The sequence below is a fragment of the Phodopus roborovskii genome, unplaced genomic scaffold, assembly GCF_943737965.1.
Source record: "Phodopus roborovskii unplaced genomic scaffold, PHOROB, whole genome shotgun sequence".
NCBI lineage: Eukaryota > Metazoa > Chordata > Mammalia > Rodentia > Cricetidae > Phodopus > Phodopus roborovskii.
This window is the reverse complement of record NW_026126418.1, coordinates 79,326,201-79,346,243: the sequence shown is the minus strand read 5'-3', so window position 1 is coordinate 79,346,243 and position 20,043 is coordinate 79,326,201. Positions and strand designations below refer to the sequence as shown.

General features: G+C 38.8%; 1 protein-coding gene across 3 annotated transcripts in view; it reads left to right on the top strand.

The window, feature by feature from the left end:
* The window catches only part of Scai (suppressor of cancer cell invasion), a 111,587-nt gene that overhangs the window by 58,731 nt on the left and 32,813 nt on the right, over positions 1-20,043 (top strand). For all 3 annotated transcript variants that reach the window (XM_051185369.1, XM_051185370.1, XM_051185371.1), the window contains 4 exons: positions 10,021-10,116; positions 12,061-12,147; positions 13,889-13,987; positions 17,334-17,430. In XM_051185369.1, coding sequence (XP_051041326.1) covers positions 10,021-10,116; positions 12,061-12,147; positions 13,889-13,987; positions 17,334-17,430 — 379 coding nt within the window. The remainder of the gene's footprint in view (positions 1-10,020; positions 10,117-12,060; positions 12,148-13,888; positions 13,988-17,333; positions 17,431-20,043) is intronic.

The window sequence follows — 20,043 nt, the reverse complement described above, 5'->3', positions numbered from 1 at the left end:
TGCTCTCTGTTACGTGGTTTTTAACCCTTTAGAAGTAGAGTGCAGAGATATCATTTCATTTGGGGCATACATGGTCTTTTAACTTAAGTAGTTGTGCCTTTCCATCTTGTATGAGATGTTCATTTGACTTATCAGAACATTTTGTTTCTCTAGCTGTAATTATCTTAACAAAATATTTGTCCTAATAGAAGCTTCCTCTCTGGAATATACACATAGTACTTAGCTCTGCTTTCCATTCACTGTGTAAAAAAACACTCTAAAGACAATTTGCTTATGGTAGTGCTTGCTTGTAGTTACAGTAGTCAAGAAGTAATAATGTGTTTTTTAAAAGCTTTCAGAAAATGATCAAAAGCTCAAGTGCATTGCTAGATTCTGGTTTTCATGGTGACTAAAACTGTGGAAGCAGAATGAAATACTTGGTGGGAGTATTCCAGGCAGCAGTTCCAGAGCTTGGTTTGAGACACAAAGCTGTGTCTCCCAGTGATTAGTGGTAACTTGGAAAAGTGGAGGCCCTTAAGTCCCTAATTATTTCACTCTAGAGGAGTAAGTACACAAAGCTGAAACAAACCTTGGAGAAGTAGGGTGGAGTTGAAGATAGGCACCAAAGTGAAGTGTAACAGTCTGGGGTAAAAATAATTACAGAAATTAAATAAATGTACTCCTGATGCTTACAAAAAAAGGAATTATCTGTAGTACTTTCATTAGAGGCTTGTGTTTGTGATATCCTTGTTCCCAAAAACAAAGAGGAAAACAGAAATGAAGTGTGTTCCATTATCTCCTCCCTTTCTCTTCCCCTTTCTTCCATCCTCTTCTTCCTTTCCACTTTCTTAATATCCTTCCAGAGGCCAGTTCAGCAAACTAATACTGTAGTTTCAGAAATGATGCCATCTGTTCAGGCTTGTGCCGCATGTTTTCATTTCATGTGGCTTACCACTCAAAAGAGTCAAATGTGCATTTGGTGTCTTGGTTTAGAAAAGTATTGACTTAAAAATTTAATGTCAGGGGCTAGAGAGACTGCTCAGCAGTTAAGAAATTTAATGTGAGCTGGATGTGGGTACAATTGTAATCCCAGCATCTAGGAGCCAGATGCAGGATTGCCCCAAATTCTAGGCCAGCCACAGGCACACAGTAAGAACAGAAGAAAAAACAATAATAGTAAAGAGAAAGATTTAATGCGAGTTACAAATGTAATCATATATTCTGGCTACCTTTTTAAAAAGTAAAAAAAAAAGATTAATAATATGTTATTTGATTCAATATGTCAATTGTTTTAGTTCTTTATGTCCCTTTTCATATCAAGTCCCAAGATGGCTTGGGTCTCAATTCAGGTTAAACTAGAAATTCTCATTGCTAGTGCTTAGTAGCTCTCTGTGACTTGTGCTCATGGCTCAGGCCAAATTTTACCCAGTTTCGGCTTCTGTGTCTTGGTGGCCCACACAGCTGTTCTATATCTTCTTTGCTAGTCCATTACTTGTCTCCTTTTGTTTTTTCACTTCCCCTGTATACATCTGACAGCATAGGGGACATATGCTGTTGACAGTTTTTAACCAACCAACTGCATTTTGGTGATCATCAGGTGCTTTATCATTTATTATTTTCTTTTTTGAGGGCTGCCATGACAAGGTACCATAATCGGTGTGCTTAAGTAGTAGACATGTATTTTTCTTCCAGTTCTAAAGGCTGCAAATCCAAGCTTAGGATGTTGGCAGGTTTGTTTTCCTTTGAGGACCATGATCTCTCCTGTGTCCTCAAACAGCCATTGTTATATGGGGGCCCTGGCATTTCTCTCTGTGCCCAAATTTCAGGACACAAATCATATTGGTTTAGGGCCCCAAAGTTACTTTTTATGAGCAGTTTTTCCCCTAGCCTGGACCCAGTGCAGCGCCAGCCCCAAATAACACACAGAGATGTTGTATTAGATATAATTCTGTTGGCCTGTTACTGGTTTCTTATCGGCTAGCTCTGTTTTAAATATTAACCCATTTCTATTAATCTGAGTATTGCCACATGGTCTCATCTTACCAGAGAGGGGGTCCAGACCTCTGTTCTCTTCAGTCTCTCCATGTTGACTCCTCCCGACTACTTCCCTGAATCCTCCTTGTCTCCTAGTCCTGCCTATCTTGCTTTCCTATTGGCCAACAGTGCTTTATTCATTAACCAATACAAGAAACATATTTACAGAATGCCGTCTCCCATCATCTCCTCTTTTCTTACTGTTCAGCAAAACAGGAAACTTTAAACTGTTCATCTGTATTGGCAGTTTGTCAGTCACTTTTCTCTGTGTCCTGCAGACTGTCTGGCAGAATCTTCCAAGAAGCAGGGATCCTGTAGCAATGTCCATCTTGCATCAGCAGACATTTTCCTCTGGGTCTTGCATGTCCAGTTTATATAGTATAAAGTCAAACAGTCCAGACAAGAGCAGTATCTTGCCCAATAGTCTTACCATATTGAAAGTAAATTCCATAATGGGTTTCTTCAATGTTCATCTTCCTTTCTGACTCAGGTGGTGTTGCCAGGAACAGTTGTGCCTCATTGTTAAGAAAAACCCTAAATGATTTTTAAATGTCATATTCTGTAGGTCTTTGAAAGGTTTGAAGAATGCCTATTTATCTCAAATACATCTCTGTATATCTAGAAAACCTAACTCACCTAACTATAAGTTTTAACTATTATAGGTACTAAATTATCCATTACACTTTTAAATGAGCTATATAAATATACATTTAATAAAATTGACCTTAAATTGTAGCAATAAATGAAAATCAATTCCAAAGCAAAGTACTCATTTCTATACCATAATCCCCTTTTTATCTTTAAAAAGACATTGGTTATGATCATTAACCATTTATAACCAAGCCTATTTAAATGAAAACAAACATTTATAAACAATATTTGGGAATTTGGGTGTTGTTTTTTCCAAACTGCTTCCTGCTGGTAGGGGGCGCTGTCATGGGGATCCTAAGAAGACACAAATCCTGGCTGTAGTGGTCTGCAAGGCTGCCTTATCCAAGCTGTTTTGAATGTTGGATCACACTGCTTCAGGGGGTCTTGCTTGATCAAACCATGTTAGTCTGGAAGGAATCCACAGCTTTTCATTTCCTGTGGAAACAAAACTAGAAATCTTTTCCCCAGTAACCTGTCCTTGAACTTAAATTTTGAAGTCAAAGCATTTTTAAAATATATAAATTGAATTCATCCAGCAGCATTTCTTTTAACAGTTGTTGTTATTTCCTCAGCAGTCAATTGATACAAAGACAATATAATACCATACAGTATCCAGATTCTCTCTGTGCTTTTCATTTTACGTGGTTTTTTTTTATTACTCTATTTCTTTTACTTTTCATTCTTTAAGACAGGGTTTCTCTGTGTAACTTTTATCTGTCCTGGAATTAACTCTGTATACCAGGTTTACTTTGAAATCACAGAGATCTGCTTGCCTCTGTCTCTCGAGTACTGGAATTAAAGGCGTGTATCACCACACCCAGCTACTCTCTTTTTATTATTCTTTTTTAAAACCATTATATCCTGTTTCTTTTTCTCTCTCAAGCCTACGTATATTTTATAACACACTGTAAACCTTTAGAAGTTTTTCTTAATCTGAATCTGTCTTTACTGTAAATCTTTATTTATTTATTTATTTATTTGCCACAAGCCTTTATCTGGTAAACAACAACATTGCTGAAATGGAAGTCACAGCTGTACTAACTGAGGTCTACCCAAGATAGCAGCAGGTACTTTACCACCAGAACCGAGAGCTATGCTCACTGCCTTGGTCTATGCTGCCATCCAACAGCATGCTGCCAGCCTGGAGATGGCCTGGAGATGTGGTCACTGCCATTGCCAGCTCTCGTACACACCACTAAGTTGTTAGCAGAGCTCTTTAAAAGCCTTGCAGTTTTTTGCTGCTTATGCTGAGTCAGGAAACCTCCTTAAAGGAGCCACACAAATGTATGCTTGTCTCTGGCAAAGCAGAGTCCAACTCTTGAACCCAGGAATTCCAGACCAGCCTGGGCAGCACAGTGATAGTAAGAGCAAATCACAAAGTTGGCAACCTCTTTTACCAGGAGTATGACAGCATTGGAAAATAAAGTTATTAGTAGGCCCATGTCTAGATTTGATGCCCTTAAGCCTCCTGCAGCTAGTTTTCAGATGTCATTCCTTTGCTCTATTTGACTAAGCATCATTAGGAATGAATGATGTGCCAGCACCACCATTCTGGGTGTCACACTAGACAAAAACCTGACAAAAACAACTTCAAGAAAAAAGGGTTAATTTTGCTCACAGTGTGAAGGTAGAGGAGAAAGACTCCATCACTGGAAAGAGGAGGAATGTCAAAAAAACAATAAAGAATGCTAGTTCTCTAGCCTTTTTCTCTATATTTACTCTGGCGTCCAGGCCCTGGAGTGGCACCAACCCACTCAGAAGGGACTTTCCATCCTCAGTCACTTTACTGACACCCCGGGATGTGTCTTCTAGGTAATTGTTAGAACCTGGTGACCTGACTTCAATTCCTGTGAACCCACATGGTAGAATGCAAGAACCAAGTCCTGGAAGTTGTTCTCTGACCTCCACATAGACGTTGTGACACACACACACATTCCAATAAATAAAGGCAATTTTAAAATATTTTAGTGTTAGCACTAAAAGAAATGTTCCATTTGGCTTTCTCAGTCTCAAGTGCCCTTTTGTCTAATAAACACATAGGAAAATGGATTGTAACAGATATGATGTCTACCTTACAACTTTTTCTGCATAAATACAGATTTGTGCATGGGCTGGTTGCTTGTTGACCAAAGCCTGAGGCACAGCTTTGTGGACAATCTGCAGCACCCTAGCCCTGGGAGAGGACAGAATTTGTTTTCATAAAGGAACTTTGCTAATGATGTCTGAGACTCTTTCTTCAAAACACCTCTATTTGTGATCTTGGGCAAGGTTGCTTATGTGTCTGTGCCTTTTACTCAAGTCTGTATTAAAATACCTTTTTTGTTGATTTGGGCTTTTTTTTTTTTTTTTTTTTTTTTTGTTTTTGTTTTTGTTTTTGTTTTGTTTTTCTAGACAGGGCTTCTCTACATAGCTGGCTGTTCTGAAACTCACTCTATAGAACAGGCTGACCTCAACTCAGAAATCCATCTGCCTCTCAAGTGCTGAATTTAAAGGTGTGTGCCACCATTGCCCCACTTAAAATATCTTCTTAAAGCTCCAATTCTGCTTCAAGAACAAAACAATATAATTCTTGCTAATGTAAGAAAGCCTAAGGCTGTGGATATAGCTCAGTGGTAGATTATTTGCCTAGTATATGTGTTGCCTGAATTCAATCTCAGTACTAAGACGATAAAAGAAAATATTAGATTAAGAGTTAGAAGGGGTTTGATTTTGAGTCATATCATACTGACCACAATTCCCAAGCAACTTCACACATACATACATACATACATACACACACACACACATACACACACCAACCACAGAAAGAAAGAGAAAGAGATAGAATATACTGGAGTAGGAGTTAGGAAGGGTTTGAATTTGAGTCTAGCATACTGGCTACAATTCCCACACAACTACAGCTGTACACACACGCAAAGACACAGGAGAGTGTGCGTGTGCATGCGTGCATGTGTGTGTGTGTGTGTGAGTATGTGCATGTATGTGTGTATAAGCACATACGATAAACACACTGAGCATTTGAGGACCACACTAAGAAAAGAGAAGCCAGTGAAAGACATTGTAAAAACAGGAGAGTCATAAGTGGTCAGGAATTAAGGAAGTGTCATACCACAGAAGACTGGCAGTGAGAAGGGCTGGTGTAATCTATAGGTAGACATTAGTGATCATAGCATGAAGATGGTAGATTTATAGAAACTTAAAGAAACTTCCGGATTTTTGACAGCTCAGCTTAACACTGGCTACACCTAAAAGGATCAAGTTAGTCATTTGGTATTTCTTCCCAACCTTCTGCTGATGTCTGCTGACAGCATTGAAAATTTAAAAAGAGATTGGTGTCACACCTGCACATTTCTCTGAAACCTGAGAAAAAGAATGTGAGCAGCCAGATGGGAACATCAGTGTCTTTGCAAAACGGAAACAAGGCCTTTTAATTCACAGAGCCCCATTTAATTTAACCCTATGAGTCATTAATTTCCCATCTCTATTGACAGCAGTAATAGCCAGAAGATGCATCCAGAGTCAAGCTTCTAAATATTAGAAGAATTTATCTAAAGTTTTTGTTTTGGTTTGGTTTGGTTTGGTTTGGTTTTGGTTTTGGTTTTCAAGACAGGCTTTCTCTGGGTAACATCCTTGGCTGTCCTAGAGCTTGCTCTATACACCAGGTTGTCCTTGAACTCCCAGAGATATGCCTGCCTCTCAAAAATTGGGATTAAAGGCATTCATCGCCCTTCTAAGATGTGTATCATTAGGAAAAGGATGATTATAAGAAATAAATTAGCCTTATTTTGTAGAAGAAACTGTTTTATAGCTGATTTTTAAATTTTTTATGTTTATTTGGTATGGGGGGGAAGGGGTAATGCTCACAAGCCATGTCAGTTATGGGAAGGTAAAAGGACAACTTTTGGGAGTTGGAGCACTTCTACCATGTGTATCTTGCAGATAAAACTTGGGTCATCATATATAAATATAGATATAAGTGAACATTGTTCATTGTGCTAAACATGAGAAATATTTGTGTTTATCATTTCCTGACACATCCTGCTTGGTGATTTTCCTTAGTTATACTAGAAAAGCAACCACTTTTATCTTGGTTGTTATTTCTTCTTCGATAACCCCAACATTGGATACAGAATGAATCTTTAAAACCCTGTTTTGTACAACTGGTACACCTAGCCATTGTGTACCACAAAGAAGGAGAGAGACAACACTTAATAATTCCAAAGGTTTTATTAATTCATCACATAAGCGGTCACTGATCAATCAGGGCTTCAGGATAAGGACTCAGGAGCCTTGTTTCTTCTGACAGCCATGAGCAGGGGCAGAAGTGGCATTTATAAGCATAAAATTCACATTTGTTGCCAAGTTACAGTTACGAATTTTCATCAGTCGGAATTGGGAACTTTCCTTGTGTATTCATTCCATCATTGTCAACCTACATACAACAAAAGCCTTTTAGTACAGCCAGTCAGATTCATCTGTTCTTTCTGTTGTTAGGATCAGCCATGATGCTTCTAGAGAACTAAAGATGTATGTATGTATGTATGTATGTATGTATGTATGTATGTATAGCTTAGGGTCAGCTACAGCAAAGTTCTCAGGTCCCGTAGGGTTTGGGAACCTGCACTTTATTTCACCCTACAAGTAAAATGGAGTCTGAAGTCAAAATGGCAGTGCTCAGGCCAAGGTGATTTTGCCTGCTCCCTTCACAGCAAAAATATAAATACAGCCAGGAAGTGGTGGTTCATGCCTTTAGTCCCAGCACTCAGGAATCAGAGACAGGAGGATCTCTGTGAATTCAAGGCCAGCCTGGTTTACAGAGTGAGTTCAAATACAACCAGTACTATTAACACAGAGAAACCCTGTCTGAAAAAAAAAAAAAAAAAAAAAAAAAAAAAAACTACAACAAAACAACAACAATAAAATATCAGCAGACAAAACAAAATCCCCAAAAATCAAAAAACAAATTTGGGTCATGACAATATATTACTTTATTTATACTTGATCTTAACCAAAACCTTGAACTCTGTGAGTTCAAGGCCAGCTTGGTCTACAGAGAGAGTTCCAAGACAGTCAGGACTGTTACACAAAGAAACCCTGTCCAGAAAATTTTAAAAAGAAAAAATATATAAATACAACTTTGATTGTCATCGTCATCATTCTGTATGTCTGTTACATATGTGGGTACTTGTATGGAGCTCATGTGGAGGTCAAAAAGCAACCTGTGGGGTCAGTTCTCTCCTTTCATCTCTTTTTTGGAGGAGGGGAAAGCAGGCTTTGTTTTGTTTTGGGGTTTTGGTTTTGATTTTTGAGGCCTGAAACTCACTCTGTAGACCAGGTTGGCCTCAAACTCAGATATCTGTCTCTGCCTCCTGAGTTTGGGGTTAAAGATGTGTACTGCCACTGCCCAATTTCCTTCCATCTTTAGGTACAGTCCAGAGATTGAAGTGAACAGCTAACACTGTATCCACTGAGCCATCTCACCAGCCCACAGCTTCTTTATTTAAGCAACAATGTGGTGATATTTTGTTTATGATCTGACAAATAAAGCTTGCCTAAAGATCTGAGTGCAAAGCTCAACACAGCCATAGAGGCATGGCAATGGTGGCCACACCTTTAATCCCAGCACTCAGGAGACAGAGGCAGAAAGATCTCTTAGTTAAGGCCACCCTGAGCTACACAGAATTGATCCAGTCTAAAAGAGAAACAGAGCTCACATAAAGGTGATCTCAATACTTAGGGTCCTAACCTTTAATCCCAGCACTAGAGAGGACTATGAGGTGGAAGAAGACAGGAGCTCAATTAGTCTGAGAAACACTGCAGTTGGGAGCAGTGTGAGCTTTAGTGGATCTCCCCTTCAGTCTTAGCATTGGTAAAGGTAAGAACTCTCTAGTGCCTGGCCACTGTACATCTCTGATCTTCAGCTTTAACCCCCAGTATCAGTTTCTGGGTTTTTATTATTCATGTTACACAACAAAACAAATATTACAATAATCTAACATGAGAAGTTTACTGAAATATTAAATGTTTAGGCTATGAGATTGTTGTTGATTTTTTTATCTTACACTTTTTCTTAGGATGTGTTTCTTCACTTCTGGATGTGTTTCTTCAGTGTGTGTGTGTGTTTATGTGTGTATGGAGTGCTGTTGTTGCTTGTTTATTATATATATAGACAAGGTCTCCCTTTGCGTAGCTTACTTAGTATGGTCTCAAACTAATGATGCTCCTGCTTATGCCTTTTGCATGCTGGGATGACAGGCCTGTAACACCATGCCAGACTTGGTTTGTTTTTTATAGCTAAATACTTGAAATTGTATCTTTCAATACTGGAATCTCTTGAATTTGTAGATTTTCTCTTATTTCAAATACTTATAGACCTTTACTTTTTTTCTTTTTCCTCCCTCCCCTTAGGCAGAATTTATCTTTTTCTTAGAGCATTTTATTAAAGTACATCTAATTATACAACCCACGGCTAGCTAGTAATGTTCTATTTTTGCCTTCTTTTTGTAGATTCCCAAGTTCATTTATCACATTGCCTGCATTACAAATTACAGTAGGCAGAGTTTTGCCATCCCACCAATGGCCTCATTTCCAGCCATTGATAATATAGTTAGTTGTTCCTCATCCCAACACCAGGGTCTCAACAACCTGTTCAATACCATTTTTTATACTATCTTCTCTTACATATTGCTGCTATAACAAATGTGTTCAGATTTACAATGGGCATTTATTTCTAACTCCCCTGTTACCTATGAGCTGTCTGTGGCTCTCTGTGTCCATTAACTATCTCTTCTCTATATTGCACGCTATATAGTAGTCCCTTATAGATCAGGTAGTGAAGTAAAAATGGAATAACTTAGAATTATATTCTTTGTCCCAAATGAGATAATATGGTTAGGCCCAATGCTCATACAGTAGGGAGTATTTGTTTCTCTAAAGTAGATAACACAGGTCAGCAGGCTTAAGGACATGTATTTCTCTTCTAAGAAGGAGATAGAATAGTACCAACTACATACACACTTTTAGTATGGCTGTATTTCCTAAACCAGTGTTTCTAGATAGCTGCTGTCTTAGCTAAAGATAAACATTAGAAATCAGCAGTACCCAAGTAAGTATATCACTTGCTAGTGAAGACTTGATTGTGTCCTCATGGAAGAGGTGTGTGCAGAGGACACTAAGATGAACTGTAATTTAGTACAAGACTAGGAAAACATGTGTTCTGGTTCCTAGAATTATTTTTCTTCAAAAGTTAGAACTTGATTTAACAGAAAACCTGAATGCAAGTATTTTAATTGGTACAGTTTATATCATCACAAGACATCCAATTTTTTTAAATGAACACACACTTTATTTTTACAGAGATTTACCACAATATGGACAGAAGCAGTGGCAGTCGTACTTTGGAAGAACTTTTGATGTTTACACCAAACTCTGGAAATTCCAGCAGCAGCATCGGTAAAGAGTTTCATAGCTAAAGGGCAAAAGGGGGCTTTGTGTAATTGTATGTTAGCTACAGTTCTGATCATATACAAATCTACTGGTTATCTATTTGTTTGCTTATTGGTTGGTTGGTTGGTTTTTTGGGACTGGGTTTCTCTGGGTAGCTCTAGCTGTCTTGGAACTTGCTCTGTAGACCAGACTGGCCTCGAACTCACAGAGATCCAACTACCTATGCCTCCCAATTACTGGGATTAAAGACTTTCCGCCATCACCGCCTGACTTGTTCTTTATTTTTTGTTTGTTTGTTTATTTGGGGAATGTGTGTGTTCGTAGATCAGAGAATTGATTACTTGCTGGAGTCAGATCTTGCCTTCCATCATATGGGTCCTGGAAACTGAGTCATCTAGCTGGTTCAGTCTTAGAGCTTTTAAAATAAACTATTTCAGTGTTTCTTGGTCTTTTAATTAAGATAAAGAGTAAAGTAATATATTGTCATGACCCAAATTTTTTTTATTTTATTTTAGGGGATTTTGTTTTGGCTGTTGGTATTGTTATTGTTTTGTTGTTTTTATTTTTTCAGACAGGGTGTCTCTGTGTAACAGTCCTGGCTGTCCTGGAACTCACTTTGTAGACCAGGCTGGTCTTGAACTCACTGAGATCCTCCTACCTCTGCCTCCCAAGTGCTAGGATAAATGACATGCACTACCACTGACTGATGAAAAGTTTTGTTTTCTATTTAAGATGTTTAATGTGTTGTCTGATTTTTAATGAATGTGTTATATGGAAGGGTTTACTCCTACTTACACCTGGGAAGATAATCTGTAGTTTCATTCTAAAACACATTCTGAAATGTGAATGGTTAGTTGTTCATGCTATTGGGGGAGAAGTGTTGCATCTTTTCTTTTTGTGAAACAGGGTCTCGCTATGTAGCCTTGGCTAGTCTAGAACTCTGTAGACCAGGCTAGTCTCAAGCTCACTGAGATCTGTCTGCCACTGTCTCCTAAGTGCTGGTATTAAAGGTGTGTACTCCCCCAGACTCCCCCCCCAGGGGGAGGGAGGTGTAATAGATAACTCTTGATATCCAGGCTGGCCTAGAACTCACTAGAAAGTCAGGGCTGACCTGAAATTCATATCATTTCTCTTGTCTCAGCCACCTCACAACTGGCACTTGCCTTAGCCTACTGAGTGGTGGGATTACAAATGTGAACCATTGCAACAGGATTTCAATAGACTCCCCCAGCCCCAAGATAGGGTTTCTTTGTGTAGCCCTGGCTATCCTGGAACTGATGCTATAGACCAGGCTGGCCTCAAACCCACAGAGATTTCTGCCTGCCTCTGCCTCCCAAGTGTTGGGATTAAAGATGTGTGCCACCAGGCCTGGCTTTAATAGACATTTAATAAACAATTTTTAGCTTGGTGTGATAATTCTAGTACTTAGGAGATGGAATATCAAGAGTTTATGGTCACCCTCAACTACAGTTTTTGGCTACATAAAATTTTCTCCCTCCATAAAACAATAGAGGATTAAGAAATGACTCAGTAAGTAAAATCTTACAAGTGTGAGACTGCAATAAAAGCAATTAAGTGGTAAGATGGGAAGCAAAGACAAAAGAATCCCTGTCTAGCCGGCATGCACAATGGTGACCAAGAAAGTGAGAAGCAAGGACTGACCCTGCGGGCTATCATCTGTCTACCACACTTGACCTGTGCCATACATACCTGCACTCACTCACACAGTCACATACTCATGCACACATATGTATACACAGATTGTATACACACAAAGATGTAACACAAAGCAGTCAATCAATAGAGAAATGTTTTTTAATGTAGTTATGTTGAAATCTTATCATTCATAAGCTGTGCTAATTAATTAGATGATATCTTTGAATTTGCAGAATTAGATATTTTTGAAATTTATGTTTTGTTATTTCTGTTTTTTGTCTCCTATGTAAACAGACAAGTCTTGGATAATCGGTATGGCTTGAAGCGGTGGCAAATAGGGGAAATTGCTTCCAAGATTGGGCAGCTGTATTACCACTATTAGTAAGTGAATTATGCATGGAAAGGAAAAAGTGTACTTTGGCTAAAACAAAGTGTATAGGAGAGAAGACAGTGAGTTATAGATACAATTTTGTTCAGGCTAGGTAGATCAAGATGCACAATAAAATGGCCTTGCATAAAACAAGCAGTATTATTTTTGTCAGGTGTTCTTTTCAGTAACTCATTTGGATCAGACCTGAAGAATTTGATGTTGGTTTTTTATAAATGATAAATACTAAATAGATTTACTGTTCTTGGGACTTTTTAAGTCTTGATGGTGTGTAGAGACATACAGCATGTATGTTTGAATGTTCACAGCATTCTTTAAACACTCATCCTAGTTGGCTGTGTTTGTAAAGTTATGTAAAGTTATGACAGTTGTTTGCATCCTTACGGACTACATCTGTGTAGTCCCACCTTGGAGTGAAAGAAAGAAGAGATCTCTTTTACAGATATAAATCTCAACACAAAGTAACACCAGTAACAAAAGACTTGGGCCTTTTAGAATTTAAAGGGTTTGGGACACACCTTTAATCTCAGAGTGGCAGATCTCTGTGAGCTCAAGGCCAGCCTAGTTGACAGAATCAGTTACACTGAGAAACCCTTTATACAAAATAAAACAAAATGATGAAAAGTTCTCATCTTCCTAGTGTTGGCATGCCACTCAGAGTGCCCACACTAAAATCCCTCTTTGCTAGAATAAGATCTTCAAATCCTTTGTTATAATGCTGAGAGTGAGTGACTGTTGGAGTGCTCAACCCTGGAGAAGACATGTATACCATCCCTCCAGGCTCAGGGAACAGGAATTGTTAAAGAGGGGCAAAAGGAAAGTATCAGCCTGCAAACAGGGAGAGGGGCTGAGACATGCTATCTTCTGGATAAGACACACCATTGTAATCATGAACCCTCAACATCTACAGATGTCTATACTAGGTCTGCACTTAAAAGGGCCCATTAACAGCCAGACCTTGTTGGAGGAGAGGTCAGGGGCTCTACTCACTACTGAGCCATTTTCTACTAATACATAATTCTATCAGTACTGCAGTGGTATACTTACTAATAACTTCATCAGAATCCAATAGATAGTCCCAATATAATGGTTGCATATATGGTCCTGGGTATACTAAATGAGTCACACAACAAAACCATGTCATTAATATGGAAAAAGAACAGAAGGAGGTAAGACTTGATAGGAATGGGAAAGTGAGAGAGAGGAGCGGGTAACCAGAATGCAGAGTGAGTGAGTGAGTGTGTGTGTGTGTGTGTGTGTGTGTGTGTGTGTGTGTGTGTGTGTGTGTGTAATTGTCAAGGCATTAAAAAAAAATTAAAGTAAATTATTTTTGAAAGTTTCTTATTAAAGTCAAACAGACCACATAGCTCATTAGCATCCCCCAACGAGTAGTATGAGTTAGTAAGGATGGAAAAGCTAAAGAAATGGGCCAGAGTTCAAGTAATAGAGAAATAGGAAGAGGTTATAGAAGGTCTAGACATGGGAGCAGATACACTCAAGTAGGATAAGAATGGCATGTGCTTTGGTTGGCTACCAAAAAGCTTAGGAACAGCAGGGAAATATTTTATTTTTGCTGTTGTTGCTGGACAGTTGAAAGATAACATGGTTAATACTTGGCTGACTTAGAGTTAAGATAGTCATTCACATTCCCTGTGTAGAGTAGGACAATTTAAAACAAATCTGTCTCATGAGGGATACACCCAGTTGTGGTAATATTAATTTTTTTTCTTATAGTTTACGAACATCTGAGACCAGCTATCTGAATGAGGCTTTCTCGTTCTACTCAGCAATCAGACAGAGATCATACTACTCTCAAGTTAATAAAGAAGACAGGTATGTGTCAGCTATGCTTTCAGAAAGATGACAAGATGTTCAGCATTGTAGTCCATGTGGAAATTGTACAAAAATAATAGATTTCATTTTATTACTGTGTGTGTATCCATGTGCACATGTGAAGGCCAGAAGGCAACTTTCAGGAGGACTCAATCTCTACTTCAACCACATAGGCTCTGAGAATCCAACTCAGGCCTTCAAGCAAGTACCTTTATCCACTGAGCCATCTTGTCAGTAAGGTTATTTCTTTATGACAGATGTAGGTTGCACAGCTTTCATAGGGAAGAAAGGATTCTAAAACTAGGTTAACTAATGTCTTTGTTATTTCTAGCACATGTAGTCTTTACTCATAGGTCTTCAAAAGCCTTTGACAACTATTACATACAACCAGAGAAAAGACTACTAGTTTGTTTTGAATTTTCTTTTTTAAACCTACTACTGTGAAATGTGGTGACAAATGCTGTTAGTACTAGCACTTGGGAAGCAGAGGTAGGTAGATCTCTGTGGGTTGGTAATCAGTAGTGAAACTGTCTCAAAAAAGTCCCAAAAGACAGAAACATAATGTTTTGCCACCTTGCCCAATTGAGCACCACCTCTGTTTACCTCATGTAGTCTTGTACAATTCACGGATTCCCAGTAGAAGTCTGTTGAACACTTGCCATATATTTGAGACCTTGACAAGTGCTTGGGAAAGGGAAGTGTGTGCCAGGGCCTATCTGAAGATGGTCTTCTGATGAGGTTGTAGACACTGGGCAAGACCAATTGGCAGCAGTTTGATGAAGGTGCCGCTATAGAAGAAATGGGATCTGCTGCAGGGTTTTACTGCATTTCAAGGATTGTTGAACTTTCAGACAGAAAAGATGTTGTGTTTCCTCCACTCCCAGAAACAGGACTCATAAGCAATGTGTAGTAAAAAGATTGGCCTTTCTTAGTAGTAGAAAGAATAACATAGGTCTGATGTTCTTCTAATTTTATTTTACTTTGTTTTTGGTTTTTCAAGACAGCTCTGGCTGTCCTGAAAGGCACTCTGTGGACTAGGCTGGCCTCAAACTCACAGAGATTCACCTGCCTCTGCCACCTGAGTTCTGAGATTAAAGATGTGCACCACAATCCTTTTCTTTTTGTTGTCTTTTTCTTTTTTTAAGAGTTTTTAATTTATTTTATGCTGGATATGGCAGTATATGCCTTTAGTACCAGCACTCTGGGGGCAGAGGCAGGCAGATTTCTAAGTTTGAGCCCAGCCTGGTCTGCATAATGAGTGAAAAGTTTCTATACCCTGATAAGCCTCTCTGCCAAAGCAGCAATCCACATTAGACCAAATCAAACTGAATTAGAAAAAGCCCATGTTTAATGAATACAGCAATCCTGGATGGCCTTCCAGTCCCCCAGAGAGGAGATGGAAAAGGGAGAACAGAAAAACCACAAGTCTTCTTCTGAGAGGCAATTTAAATACCCTGTGGGAGTGGTCTTGAGGGTCTCTGGGAGAGGGGTCATAATTTGGTAAGCTTTTTTGAGATGCATCAGGGTTTGGAGAAAGATGGGGAGGGAGCTTGGGTGGAACTTCCACCATAACAGTGAATTCTAAGACAGCCAGAGCTATATAGTGAGACCATGTCTCAGGAAAAAACATAATAATAAAATTTATTTTTTATGTTTATGAGTGTTTCTCTTACATGTATGTTTGTGTACCACATCTGTGCCTAGTACAAAAGGAGACCAGAAGAGGACATTGGATCTCCTAAAACTGGAGTTAAGGGTTGGTGGGAGCAAGCATATGGGTGAAAGGAATTAAACCCAGATCCTTTAAAAAAGCAGCAAGTGGTCTTAATCAGTGAGCCACTTTTCAAGCTCTTGTTTTTCCTGAGAACACTGTGGTCAATGGTTGATAAGTTTTTTAACTAGCTAGTAACATCTGACATGGTATAGTGTGATGCTGGAGTGCACACTTCCCTGATGTTCTATCATTCCCTTGCCTCATGCTCTACCAGAGTTCCATTAGTCACTCTTTTTGTTTGATTTGTAGATTTTCACTGCAGATAGATTTTCTTTTGCATTTCATTCTCATGTTTCAACATCAAAACCAGATAGCCTTTTAAATACATTTTAACACATTAAATCATCATTATATATTCATTCATTCTACAAGCATCTACCGAGAATTTAAGTGCATAAGAAACAATGCCATGATGGGGCTGGAGAGATGGCCCAGCAGGTAAGAGAACTTGTTTCTCTAGCAGAGGATATAGGTTCAATCCCCAGCACCCACATGGTTCTCGATAATCTGTAAATTCAAATCTAGGGAATCTACCCTTCTTCTGACCTCCTTGGGCATGAGGAATGAATGGAGTGCAAATACACACAAGCATGCAAACATTTATACACATAAAATAATACCTTAAAATCTAAAAAGATAAGAAATAGCTGAGTGGTGGTGGTGCAGGATTTTAATTCCACCACTCAGAAGAGAGGCAGGCAGATCTCTGTGAGTTTGAGGCTAGCCTAGACTACAGAGCAAGTTCCAGGATAGCCAGGGCTACACAGAAAGTCCCTGTCTCGAAAAATCAAAACAAAACAGAAAACAAACAAACAAAAAAAACCCAAATAAAAAAGAAAAAAACAAAACAGTGCCATGATGCTAAAGAGACAATGATTAAAAATAGAGACAAAAATCCCTACTTTATAGACCTTACAGATGGAGTAGTAATTAAAATATAGTCAAATAAATACACAAAACAGTAGAATATGACCACAAAATAAATAAACAAATAAAGGATGAGTCCTACTCTGATTTGAATCTAACATGTTTCCACAAGCTCCCACTATTGATTATTTGGTCCTCAGGTAGTGGTGGTTTTGGAAGGCTCTAGGAAGTAGGTTGTTGGGAGTATGTCTTGAGGGTTACTGGGCAGGCCTCATTTCTGCCTCAGTACTCTGCTTCTTTTCTGTGAACTCAACATAACAAATTGCTTCCCAGTCCTGTTGTACTAAGCTTTCCCTGCCATGATCAACTATAACAGCACAGTGACAAGAAAATAATAAATACACAGGGTTGGATCTTGTGTGGAAAGGGGTCTTTCTAGAGAAAACAGTAAAGTTTTAGGACTACTGGAAGAAAACCAGGTTGCCCTTGGACTCAGTATCTGACCTTGAACTCCTGATCTTCCTGCTTCTACCAGCTGAGGTGTAGAATTACAATCATGTGTTAACCTGCCAAATTAAGGTTGTGGTTTGATGTGGAAATTTTTAATCTCTGTTCTAAAAATAATATAATTTTAAAAGCCATCCATAAGTCAAAACATGTTTTCCTTTTTAATATAATGATTGATTTCTCCTTTCTCCACTGTAGGCCTGAGTTGGTTGTTAAGAAACTCCGATACTATGCAAGATTTATAGTAGTTTGTCTTCTTCTTAACAAAATGGATGTTGTGAAAGACCTGGTAAAGGTAAATAAGCTTTTTTTCTTTTTAAGTGGTGTCTTGGTATATAACTCAGGCTAGTCTTGGGTTTGTTGAGATTATAAATGTATTTTAAAATAGCTATAATCTAGCCAGATGTGGTACTGCATCTTTTAATCCCAGTAATTGGAAGGCACTTGATGCCCTGGAACTCATTATATAACCTGTGCTATCTGTAAAATTGACAATCTTCCTGCCTCAATCAAGTGTTCACAAACCCAGTTTGATGGCAAACTTCTTAATACATTAAGTATATCCTAATTTTCACAAGCCCATTGGAAGGAAATCTGTACTCTGCTGTCATCTTCCACCCTCAGCTACTAATTAGCCTATTTCCAAAGTATGATGTTAGGAATACAGCACAAGGTGGGACTCAGAGGATCTTATTGTGGGGCACGAGCATGCCATCAGGTAGAAATAACATGGGAAGGAAGTGGGTTAAGAGAGCAAGAGACAGAAGAGACAGAGCAGACAGGCCGGCCTGCCTCCTCAGAGAAATGGCTGAAAAAGATAGCAGGAGTGGTCAGGGCAAGGTTCCCAAGGGGCAGGGCCAGGTGTGACTGGATTACAACATTCCTCCCTTTTTTTATTGAAAACGTGAGGAGTTAAGCATGGCAGGAGGGAAATGAGAGTGTTAAGTTCTCAAGACTACTTCCTGCTGACCTGGAGGGTGTCAGACATCTTTGGGGTACCTAAAAATTTGGGTTGCTGCCACATCCTGGGGGTAATTGGTTGTTTTACTGCTGTCTAGGCTGTAGGAACTCTCTGATGCCTCCTTGGACCTGGCAAGATGTTGGCAGAGCTGAAGACAAGATTAAGTTTAGGGGGAAAATTTTTTTTCTTAGGCCTTAGTGATTAAATGGAAGGGTGTTGGGACCAGGCAAAGGTGCGGAGGCTGGGCTGCTTGGGGCCTAGTAATTGAATGAGGGATGCATCTGACCTGTTTGAGGTGAATCCTCCAAGTTGATTCCCAGGAACTTATAAGAATTCTTTGAGTTTGTGAAAAGTTAAGTTTCAGACACACACTTCCACTGTTTATAATCTGTACTGAAATCTGTACTGTAGAAATGCCAGTATATTCATGTCAGAAATATTTTGGTTGAAAGCATTAACACTCTTCCATATGGAAAACTGTGACAGATGTTTTTAGCACAATGAACAGTACCTTTTAAGTCTATAGTTAGAAAGCGACCAAAGGGATTTCAAAATCTTGATCTTGCAGTTATGATTGTATAGTGCTATAGAATGGTGTTTAGTACTCGGTCAGAGATGGATTCATAGCTTATCAGAACTTTATTGATTAATGTTAAGATTATGAACTTTTGGAGTCTTAACACTCGCATAATGAGAGATCTGGCCCATGTTTTATTTTAAATGTCTCAAATCACTTTTTATGAGCCTCAGACCCTCATAACTTTCATTCATATATGTTAGGCTTCTGTCTTAGACCTTAAGTTCTCCTGTCTGTACACAAATAAACCTTAAAGCACCCTGAAATCTGTTTCTGAATCTGGTAATGAGCTAAACTTAGTATTGGCTCTAGGAAAGCAAGGCCTGTGTCTTGAATTTTTACACAGAACTGAAAAGGCAGCTGAAGCCTTAGCTATTGCTTTAACCTATCAAAGCTACCAGTCTTCAAAAGCATCAGAGCTCTTAAGAAAGATAAATTTTACCTGAATTAATGATTAAAAATGACAGAGACTTACCAACTGGCCACCTGGACATCCACTCCCAGGGTCTTCCATCATTGAAGGCAGAGGCTTGCCAGGCTTCATAAAATTCCATGGATTAAAAGTTTTTAGGAAGATCAGCCTACCTTTGACCTAGTCAACTTCTGGCAATCGATTCCTCAGTGTTCTGTTGTCCACAGTGTGAAGAGTTCTGTGTAGCAGCTGAGGTGAAAGGCGGTTTGCTCAGTGGCTAGCAAGTGCAGTTTCTTCAGCCCTTATGTCTTCTTGGATGGAATGGGGTGCTGCCAGGGGCTGGCATTCTCTGTTACAAAAACCTTTTTAATGTCATATTCTCTAGATCTCTGAATGTTTGAGCACTGTCTATTAGGTACATCTGAGTTATGTCTACAATGACATTAGTACAGGATCTGCCTGGAGGGATGTTTTACCCAGAGTCCTCCAGCCTGACTGTAATTAGTTTTAACTTAGCAGGTCAAATTTATGCCTTCAAAGGGCAAAAAAGTAAAGAAAAATCCCCTTTTCCAATAGAGACTTAACACTAAAACTAGACAGTAGTGAAGACCACTCTTGTAAACAGCTTACAGGAAAGACTGGTTGGTGTAAATGTTTTGTTAATCTGAAATAGATCTTTATAACCTAAAATTTTTATCACCATTTAAAAGTGCATACCAATTTAAAATATTTGAGACTTTGTAGTTTTAGAAGATGTAATGAACAGAGCTCATTAAGATTGTTCATTTTTTTTTTTTTTTCTTAAACAGGAGTTGAGGAAATTTTAAGAGGGAATTAGACACAAAGATATTAAGAGGCTAGAGACTAGGCAAAGAGAATGAGTGAACTCTGTCTGGTGCTTTTAAAGGCTGTACCTGTCTCAGACTTGAAGGTGGAAAGCAGAATATAGACTAGGCTG